Source organism: Procambarus clarkii, chromosome 11 (assembly GCF_040958095.1).
Source record: "Procambarus clarkii isolate CNS0578487 chromosome 11, FALCON_Pclarkii_2.0, whole genome shotgun sequence".
NCBI classification, from domain to species: domain Eukaryota; kingdom Metazoa; phylum Arthropoda; class Malacostraca; order Decapoda; family Cambaridae; genus Procambarus; species Procambarus clarkii.
This window is the reverse complement of record NC_091160.1, coordinates 34,656,319-34,667,409: the sequence shown is the minus strand read 5'-3', so window position 1 is coordinate 34,667,409 and position 11,091 is coordinate 34,656,319. Positions and strand designations below refer to the sequence as shown.

At 47.3% G+C, this 11,091-nt stretch overlaps 2 protein-coding genes across 3 annotated transcripts in view; one reads left to right on the top strand and one right to left on the bottom strand.

Annotated features, from left to right (window-relative positions):
• Nucleotides 1-1,229, bottom strand: part of LOC123758266 (ras-related protein Rap-1b) — a 90,482-nt gene extending 89,253 nt beyond the window's left edge. For both annotated transcript variants that reach the window (XM_069322559.1, XM_069322560.1), the window contains exon 1: nt 987-1,229. The gene's annotated coding sequence lies outside the window, so the exon portion shown is untranslated. The remainder of the gene's footprint in view (nt 1-986) is intronic.
• A 5,009-nt stretch (nt 1,230-6,238) lies between these two features.
• LOC138363660 (uncharacterized protein DDB_G0285291-like) lies at nt 6,239-11,091 on the top strand. The gene is made up of 3 exons (XM_069323034.1): nt 6,239-6,284; nt 6,436-6,926; nt 11,038-11,091. Exons 1-3 carry the CDS (start codon nt 6,239-6,241, stop codon nt 11,089-11,091), a joined length of 591 nt encoding a protein of 196 aa, XP_069179135.1.

Genomic DNA, 11,091 nt, shown 5'->3' with positions numbered 1-11,091 from the left:
GAGAGAGAGAGAGAGAGAGAGAGAGAGAGAGAGAGAGAGAGAGAGAGAGAGAGAGAGAGAGAGAGAGTGAGAGAGAGAGAGACAGAGATAGAGACAGACAGAGACAGAGATAGAGACAGACAGACAGAGAGACAGAAGTGTCAGAGAAGCAGTAACCGAGCACCAGGTGGCTAACTGTTCACCAGGGTCGTGTTACAGAGAGAAAAAAACACTATAGCACCTTAAGACTTTCCCCTAAGAAAGGCCAATTAAGCTGTCTCAGCTTGTTAACAGGAGTTTGCATACATAATAAACTACCCTTCTCCCAGTCAATATATTTAAATTGAAATTGAAATAGTTTATATGGACAAATCCACAAGAGCCGTGACGGGGATTCGAACTTGCGTCCGAGAGGTTAATTGGGGTTATAAATATACACACAGGGATGAGGTAGTTCAGGCTGTTCTCACCCCTCGTTCGGTACAACGTGTTCGATACAAGGTTTAAACTTGCTTACCTTAACGGAAGTGTTCAAGTGGCTGGTTGTTTGAGAGGTGCTGGTAGTTAGGGGGTAGTTTGGTCAGTCGTTAACTACCTCGTTCACTGACCGGTAGTTTGGTCAGTCGTTAACTACCTCGTTCACTGACCGGTAGTTTGGTCAGTCGTTAACTACCTCGTTCACTGACCGGTAGTTAGAGGGTAGTTTGGTCAGTCGTTAACTACCTCGTTCACTGACCGGTAGTTAGAGGGTAGTTTGGTCAGTCGTTAACTACCTCGTTCACTGACCGGAACTTAGGGGGGTAGTTTGGTCAGTCGTTAACTACCTCGTTCACTGACCGGTAGTTAGTAGAGGTAGTTAGGTCAGTGGTTAACTACTCTCTCTTCACTAGATGGTTAATATCAGAGTTCCGTATTCAGAAAATGTATTTGGCAATACTTTCTATTATCACATTTAAAAACGTATTTTCATATATATATTTTTTTCCAATTTGTAAAGGAATTACTACCTTGATACACGGTCAGGAGTTTCCGTTGGAATTATATAATTAATAATCAAACTAACACAAGTTATTGCATGATTATTATTTACGCGGCTTGACTAATTGAATAATTATTGCAGGAGGCAAAAACTGCCGCTAATTACGGCGTGCGATGTATTAATTTTATTAATACTCCGTAAACGAGTTAGGTTTAGAGCGCTGGCGAGAGAGAGGGAGACGAGCTCTAGCACGTCCACCTTCCCCGGCGACACTCGCAGCTCTGCCGACCCCCAGACCCTCCTCTCCGGTACGACAACTTATCCCCCAAAGGAGGACCATCCGACAGGTAGCCGTCTCACCGCTGCCAGCCCCACGAGTAAATATTGATCAACTGATCAGATATAATCTCGCCTCTCTTCCCGCACGTGGGAGAGTAATTTTTAAGGGCTTTTAATATGATAATAGTTGTTATTTTGGTACTGGACTGCCTGCGAGGAGCGTAAATAACAGAGTCTCTGGAAGGATGAGCAGTTTCCCGCCAACATGCTTGGCGCCCTCACCTGTTGCGCGCTGCCACGCACACGACAAACAATTTCGGGAATTGATAACGAATATTACAGACAGATTTCCAGCGAAGGGGGGTGTAGGGGGGTGTGGGGGTGGATAGGTGAAGGACAGCCAGGAACATGGCCCTATTTGCATGTGTTGCTCATTGATAGTATCAACTGTATGGAATGTTGCTGGTGCTGAAAAATAAGACGAAGGTTGTTAATTATGGGATGAAGCCTTCTTTTGTCTGGTGGGGGGAGAGAGAGAGAGAGAGAGAGAGAGAGAGAGAGAGAGAGAGACAGAGAGACAGAGAGAGAGAGAGAGAGAGAGAGAGAGAGAGAGAGAGAGAGAGAGAGAGAGAGAGAGAGAGAGAGAGAGAGAGAGAGAGAGAGAGAGAGAAAGAGAGACAGACAGAGAGAGAGAGAGAGAGAGAGAGAGAGAGAGAGAGAGAGAGAGAGAGAGAGAGAGAGAGAGAGAGAGAGAGAGAGAGAGAGAGAGAGAGAGAGACAGAGACAGACAGAGACAGAGACAGAGAGAGACAGAGACAGAGACAGAGAGCGAGAGAGACAGAGACAGAGACAAAGACAGAGAGAGACAGAGACAGAGACAGAGACAGAGACAGAGCGAGAGAGAGAGAGAGAGAGAGAGAGAGAGAGAGAGAGAGAGAGAGAGAGAGAGAGAGAGAGAGAGAGAGAGAGAGAGAGAGAGAGAGAGAGAGAGAGAGAGAGACAGACAGAGACAGAGAGAGTTACCAACGCTAATGAAATCTTATGCCTGATTGGTTGATATCGTTATTTGAACACGCAAGGTAGTTAGCTGGAGTGGTTGTTGATGTAATTGGCTGGTTACATTAGTGAAGCATCTAATTGGCCGAGGTGTCTGCGTGGTGGTAATGATGCAACCGCCATAGACAGGAATGGAAGGGCACTATCAGGGGGGAAAGCACCAAGCCATTACGACTATATAGCACTTGGGCTGGACGGTAGAGCAACGGTCTCGCTTCATGCAGGTCGGCGTTCAATCCCCGACTGTCCATAAGTGGTTGGGGCACCATTCCTTTCCCCCCGTCCCATCCCAAATCCTTATCCTGACCCCTTCCATGCGGCATACAGTCGGAATGGCTTTGGCGCTTCCCTCCAGATAATTAATCCCCTTCGCTGGCATGTCAGTGGTAGTTACAGCGAGAGAAGGGAACTGTCTGCCAGCCAGCAGAGACGAAGAGGGCATCATTCCCGTGGGAACGAGCCCATTAAGGAATGCTTGGTGATGGCAGCACCGGGGAACAAGCGTCTTTTGAGGAAATTCAAGACACTGAAGCATTACAGGGAGGCAGAGTCATCAAGGCTGCCCGACTCTCTCTCACACACTGGAAATTGAAACGAAATGGGCCCATTACTGCGGAGACCGGAGGCTGTAGTTGACGGAATGGGGCAGGAAATAGGCAGGATAGATGAGGCACCAGTAAATGAGAGATGGAACCGGAGCAATGAGAAATACCTGAAATATTTTTAAATACTCACCTAGTTGTGCTTGCGGGGGTTGAGCTCTGGCTCTTTGGTCCCGCCTCTCAACCGTCAATCAACTGGTGTACAGGTTCCTGAGCCTATTGGGCTCTATCATATCTACACTTGAAACTGTGTATGGAGTCAGCCTCCACCACATCACTGCCTAATGCATTCCATTTGTCAACCACTCTGACACTAAAAAAGTTCTTTCTAATATCTCTGTGGCTCATTTGGGCACTCAGTTTCCACCTGTGTCCCCTAGTGCGTGTGCCCCTTGTGTTAAATAGCCTGTCTTTATCTACCCTGTCGATTTCCTTGAGAATCTTGAATGTGGTGATCATGTCCCCCCTAACTCTTCTGTCTTCCAGCGAAGTGAGGTTTAATTCCCGTAGTCTCTCCTCGTAGCTCATACCCCTCTGCTCGGGTACTAGTCTGGTGGCAAACCTTTGAACCTTTTCCAGTTTAGTCTTATCCTTGACTAGATATGGACTCCATGCTGGTGCCGCATACTCCAGGATTGGTCTGACATATGTGCTATATAATGTTCTGAAAGATTCTTTACACAAGTTTCTTTAGAAACTTGTGTAAGGAAAAAACTCACACACACACAAGTGTGTGTGTGTGTGTGTGTGTGTGTGTGTGTGTGTGTGTGTGTGTGTGTGTGTGTGTGTGTGTGTGTGTGTGTGTGTGTGTGTGTGTGCGCGTGTGTGTGTGTGTGTGTGTGTGTGTGTGTGTGTGCGCGCGCGTGTGTGTATGAATCTCACTGAACTCAATCAACCCAATTAACAAACTTCACAGACTTCGGCGACTCTGATTTGACTTCTCTTAATTTAGTGCTGTGATGTTATCACAAAAATATAGCTTAGATGTAATTAATTACCTTATAATACTGAAAGTCAAACACCCGCGAACACACACACACATTACCTCAACAATTATACGTTAACAATGTTGCTAACATAGTCAGAGCGCTAATTTATTTCTCCGTTAAAACATTAGAGGTAATTGCCAAATTATAATTTTTATCGTGAACTTTTTATACTAATATTTTAAACACTATATAAATATATATATAGATAGGGTTCCTTGGGTGTAAATTAATATCTGCTTTTTAAACGTAACTTATCTATCACGCAGCCTATCACGCGGGTTTGATAGCGCCTCGGGCAGACGGGCGTGAATTGCCTCATTTATTTAATTTTTATAGTTTATATATGCGTATCATAAAAGACATTAAAGGCTTCTTAACCTCTTAACTGCTGACCGTTACCGCTGGTATGGTGATCCCAGCAACGCGTCTTCTGTAACGCAAAATCGAACACGTCTGAACTTAAATTTGAATTTTCAAATCCTATTGGTCGCCTTCGTCGCTAGGAGTGCGTTGATTGGAGAAGAGAGTCAGCATGCCCTACTATTGGCCAAATTTAAATGTCGCGCTTCTCTTATCAATTTAGACATTGTCTCAATAACCACTTTGTTATAAACAACCACTTCACTATTAACCACTTCGCTATTAACAACCATTTCGTTGTAAATAACAACTTCGTTATAACCGCTGCTTATCACCCCGCGAAATAAATACCGAAACATCCCAGACAGGAGCCTGTTGTTTCTAGACCACAAGTCCAGATCAACTTAGGACCCGGTAGGCGGGACTTAGGACCCGGGGCGGGACTTAGGACCCGGGGGCGGGACTTAGGACCCGGGGGGGTGGGACTTAGGACCCGGGGGCGGGACTTAGGACCCCGGGGGGCGGGACTTAGGACCCGAGGGCGGGACTTAGGACCCGGGGGGCGGGACTTAGGACCTGGGGCGGGACTTAGGACCCGGGGACGGGACTTAGGACCCGGGGGGCGGGACTTAGGACCTGGGGCGGGACTTAGGACCCGGGGGCGGGACTTAGGACCCGGGGGCGGGATTTAGGACCCGGGGGCGGAACTTAGGACCCGGGGGCGGGATTTAGGACCCGGGGGGCGGGACTTAGGACCCGGGGGCGGGACTTAGGACCCGGGGAGGCGGGACTTAGGACCCTGGGGCGGGACTTAGGACCCTGGGGCGGGACTTAGGACCCGGGGGCGGGACTTAGGACCCGGGGGGCGGGACTTAGGTCCTGGGGGGGCGGGACTTAGGACCCGGGGGGCGGAACTTAGGACCCGGGGGGCGGGACTTAGGACCCTGGGGCGGGACTTAGGACCCGGGGAGGCGGGACTTAGGACCCGGGGAGGCGGGACTTAGGACCCTGGGGCGGAACTTAGGACCCGGGGGGGCGGGACTTAGGACCCGAGGGGCGGGAATTAGGACCCGGGGAGGCGGGACTTAGGACCCGAGGTGCGGGACTTAGGACCCGGGGAGGCGGGACTTAGGACCCGAGGGGCGGGACTTAGGACCCGGGGAGGCGGGACTTAGGACCCGGGGAGGCGGGACTTAGGACCCGGGGGGCGGGACTTGCCGGGAGAAAACCCTTCACCATGCCCCGTGTGTGTTACAGACACACACACACACACACACACACACACACACACACACACACACACACACACACACACACACACACACACGGAAGACGGGACACCACGAGCGTAGCTCTCATCCTGTAACTACACTTAGGTAATTACACACACACACACACACACACACACACACACACAGCTTAGTACTGGACTGATAGCGAACTTAAAACTCACATTATGCAAGTCAAGACATTGAAATAGCAACACTGTTTCCAATTATTACCTATATCAGCGCTCGCTAAACTTCTCGATAAAACAGAACCCAAATGGGTTACCCATTTGGGTACCCAACGTGGCCCCCATCCCCCCCCCCCCTTCACCAGACTGTCAACACCCCCCCCCCCCCCCCCCTCACCAGTCCTGTCAGGTCCAAGAATTACTTCAAAAGACACTACGAAATTGGCTTCACTGTACGTAAGAATAGCGAGCAAGTCAAAGCTATATAACAGAAAATAATAAAGAAAAATAATATATGTCTCGTGTCACACAGACAGACAGACAGACAGACAGACAGACAGACAGACAGACAGACAGACGTTGTTTCTCGTGGATATAGACTCTCTATCTGGCTGTCTGTCTCTCTCTCTCTCTCTCTCTCTCTCTCTCTCTCTCTCCCAACACGGCAGTGTCCGGTACTAATGATCATATCATATCATCATATCGGTCAATATCTGTGCCATCATCGTTATCAGCCGTCAATCGTGACACCTGAGCGATGCTTGAGGCATCTGGGAATCGAACCCACAACTCGCCCGGTGAAGGTCTTTGAGGCATCGAGGGATTGTTAAGCTAAGAAGGGAACCATCCTTGTGTCTTAAAGCACCAGGGTTAATGACCCCCAGACACACACACACACACGAGGCTCTATTCCTTCACGCCAGGCTACATTAGAGTTAGAGTTCTGGCCGGCAGTTAGAGCTCTGGAGCAGGAACAGGAACAGGAACAGGAACAGGAGCAGGAACAGGAACAGGAGCAGGAACAGGAACAGGAGCAGGAACAGGAACAGGAGCAGGAACAGGAACAGGAGCAGGAACAGGAACAGGAGCAGGAACAGGAACAGGAGCAGGAACAGGAACAGGAGCAGGAACAGGAACAGGAGCAGGAACAGGAACAGGAGCAGGAACAGGAACAGGAGCAGGAACAGGAACAGGAGCAGGAACAGGAACAGGAGCAGGAACAGGAGCAGGAGCAGGAACAGGAACAGGAGCAGGAGCAGGAACAGGAGCAGGAACAGGAACAGGAGCAGGAACAGGAACAGGAGCAGGAACAGGAACAGGAACAGGAGCAGGAGCAGGAACAGGAACAGGAGCAGGAGCAGGAGCAGGAACAGGAACAGGAGCAGGAACAGGAACAGGAACAGGAGCAGGAACAGGAACAGGAGCAGGAACAGCTGAGGGTGATGGTAAGGTGGATCATTATTGATTCCTAAAGTTGTTAAAGTAGCGGACTCTCCTGCACCTCACTACACACCTGTATAGGACCTCCTCCCTCACTACACACCTGTATAGGACCTCCTTCCTCACTACACACCTGTATAGGACCTCCTCCCTCACTACACACCTGTATAGGACCTCCTCCCTCACTACACACCTGTATAGGACCTCCTCCCTCACTACACACCTGTATAGGACCTCCTCCCTCACTACACACCTGTATAGGACCTCCTCCCTCACTACACACCTGTATAGGACCTCCTCCCTCACTACACACCTGTATAGGACCTCCTCCCTCACTACACACCTGTATAGGACCTCCTCCCTCACTACACACCTGTATAGGACCTCCTCCCTCACCACACACCTGTATAGGACCTCCTCCCTCACCACACACCTGTATAGGACCTCCTCCCTCACTACACACACCTGTATAGGACCTCCTCCCTCACCACACACACCTGTATAGGACCTCCTCCCTCACTACACACACCTGTATAGGACCACCTCCCTCACCACACACCTGTATAGGACCTCCTCCCTCACCACACACACCTGTATAGGACCTCCTCCCTCACCACACACACCTGTATAGGACCTCCTCCCTCACTACACACACCTGTATAGGACCTCCTCCCTCACCACACACCTGTCCAAACACCACCACCTCCCAAGAGTAATCACCAGGTGCTCAGATAAGGTATAAATGAGTAATCACAGATCACCTGCTAATCACTTGGTGCTCAGGTGAAGCACAAACAACTAATTAACAACTGGTTGCTAATCACCAGTCAGAAAGACCTTCACAGCGGCTGTTATTGTGCCTAAAGAGGCAATTAGTTATACTAAGACTTATAAAACTACAAATTCAACAGCGAAAAGACTTCTCATGACTACAATGACACCGTTAAGAATCGTTAAAACCGTTAAAAATCGTTAAAATCGATAAAATCGTTAAAAATCGTTAAAATCGTTAAAGTCGTTATAACCGTTAAAATCATTAAAAATCGTTAATATTAAAATAGTTAAAAAATTTTAAAAATCGATAAAATCGTTAAAATCGTTAAAACCCGTTAAAAATCGTTAAATCGTTAAAAATCGTAATCATTTTCGGTCAGTCATTTGTTGCAGAGTTTACAATGTGTGTCTGGTCGTTGTGTTGCCCAATTGCATTGTTTCTGTTCTAACTGGGCTGCCACCCATCCTCGGAATTGACAGTACGATTTAATACTAAGTGAAATAAGTACACTTTCTTACTGTCATAAACAGTGCATAATTGCACTTATGGGGGGATAACTGTCGTGGGAAATGGTTATCCTGTTTGGCTAGATAGCCATTCATTTTTGTGCTAGGGGCTCCGACTCCTCGTATCCCAGCTCCTTGTCCTTGTGTCCCAGCTCCTTGTTCTTGTGTCCCAGTTCCTTGTTCTCGTATCCCAGCTCCTTGTTCTTGTGTCCCAGCTCCTTGTTCTTGTGTCCCAGTTCTTTGTTCTCGTATCCCAGTTCCTTGTTCTCGTATCCCAGCTCCTTGTCCTTGTATCCCAGCTCCTTGTTCTCGTATCCCAGCTCCTTGTCCTCGTATCCCAGCTCCTTGTTCTCGTATCCCAGCTCCTTGTCCTTGTATCCCAGCTCCTTGTTCTTGTATCCCAGCTCCTTGTCCTCGTATCCCAGCTCCTTGTTCTCGTATCCCAGCTCCTTGTCCTCGTATCCCAGCTCCTTGTTCTCGTATCCCAGCTCCTTGTTCTTGTATCCCAGCTCCTTGTTCTTGTATCCCAGCTCCTTGTCCTTGTATCTCAGCTCCTTGTCCTCGTATCCCAGCTCCTTGTCCTCGTATCCCAGCTCCTGGTCCTCGTATCCCAGCTCCTGGTCCTCGTATCCCAGCTCCTTGTTCTCGTATCCCAGCTCCTTGTTCTCGTATCCCAGCTCCTTGTCCTCATATCCCAGCTCCTTGTTCTTGTATCCCAGCTCCTTGTTCTCGTATCCCAGCTCCTTGTCACTGTATCCCAGCTCCTTGTCCTCGTATCCCAGCTCCTTGCCCTCGTATCCCAGCTCCTGGTCCCCATATCCCAGCTCCTTGTCCTCGTATCCCAGCCCCACACGATAACGACTCGGCCAACCATTGCTGCAGTTACAGCCCCCACACACACAAACCAGATCGGACAAGGCTGTGTTACCTGGAAAAAAGGCTTTCTCCTTTATCACTTGACATCTGTCACTCCCAGACACAGCAACACAAAACCTTTTGTATTCGGGGGAAAATAAATTGTGTCTAGATATGATATCGATTCCGAACACTGTGACGCAATTTACGAACGCTGTGATGCGATTTACGAACGCTGTGATGCGATTTACGAACGCTGTGACGCTATTTACGAACGCTGTGATGCGATTTACGAACGCTGTGATGCGATTTACGAACGCTGTGACGCGATTTACGAACGCTGTGACGCGATTTACGAACGCTGTGATGCGATTTACGAACGCTGTGATGCGATTTACGAACGCTGTGATGCTATTTACGAACGCTGTGACGCTATTTACGAACGCTGTGACGCTATTTACGAACGCTGTGACGCGATTTCCGAACGCTGTGGGTTTAGTTTTGTTAGCCTATGCTGGAATACAATTTTAAATCGATTTAAAATTTAAATTTTAAATATATTTAAAAAAAAATTTTTTAAACCTTACCTGATTTCACCTGAGGAACGCAGTCTCTAGTGGCCTCGACCGGGGCAGGAAGCCGGCTGCTTGTCATAGGTTTCTCCCCGTACTGTTCCTGAAGATTTATTTAAGCTGAATTAGTTTAAATATATTAATATAATATAATATTTTTGATTAAAAAAATGGCGGCTCTGATGACAATGGCTATATGATTGTAATTTATATTTGAATAAATCCTAATCATCTATGTAAAGCCTAATCATTTATGTAAAGCCTAATCATCTATGTAAAGCCTAATCATCAATGTAAAGCCTAATCATTTATGTAAAGCCTAATCATCTATGTAAAGCCTAATCATCTATGTAAAGCCTAATCATCAATGTAAAGCCTAATCATCTATGTAAAGCCTAATCATCTATGTAAAGCCTAATCATCTATGTAAAGCCTAATCATCTATGTAAAGCCTAATCATCTATGTAAAGCCTAATCATCTATGTAAAGCCTAATCATCTATGTAAAGCCTAATCATCTATGTAAAGCCTAATCATCTATGTAAAGCCTAATCATCAATGTAAAGCCTAATCATCAATGTAAAGCCTAATCATCTATGTAAAGCCTAATCATCAATGTAAAGCCTAATCATCAATGTAAAGCCTAATCATCTATGTAAAGCCTAATCATCTATGTAAAGCCTAATCATCTATGTAAAGCCTAATCATCAATGTAAAGCCTAATCATCAATGTAAAGCCTAATCATCAATGTAAAGCCTAATCATCTATGTAAAGCCTAATCATCAATGTAAAGCCTAATCATCTATGTAAAGCCTAATCCCGAATCACGTTAAGGGATATATTTTAAAATAAAACACTCAAATTGTTGATTGGATTCAACAAAGCACTGATTGTTGTTGGGTTGTTAAGGTCCGACCTGATTGTTGTTGGGTTGTTAAGGTCTGACCTGATTGTTGTTGGGTTGTTAAGGTCCGACCTGATTGTTGTTGGGTTGTTAAGGTCCGACCTGATTGTTGTTGGGTTGTTAAGGTCCGACCTGATTGTTGTTGGGTTGTTAAGGTCCGACCTGATTGTTGTTGGGTTATTAAGGTCCGACCTGATTGTTGTTGGGTTGTTAAGGTCTGACCTGATTGTTGTTGGGTTGTTAAGGTCCGACCTGATTGTTGTTGGGTTGTTAAGGTCTGACCTGATTGTTGTTGGGTTGTTAAGGTCCGACCTGATTGTTGTTGGGTTGTTAAGGTCCGACCTGATTGTTGTTGGGTTGTTAAGGTCCGACCTGATTGTTGTTGGGTTGTTAAGGTCCGACCTGATTGTTGTTGGGTTGTTAAGGTCTGACCTGATTGTTGTTGGGTTGTTAAGGTCTGATCTGATTGGTGCTAAGGTCTGACCTGATTTTTTTATTTTTCAGGGATATTCCTGCGTGGGCCCTAAGCCTCTGGGTGGCCCACTGGGCGGGCCCTAA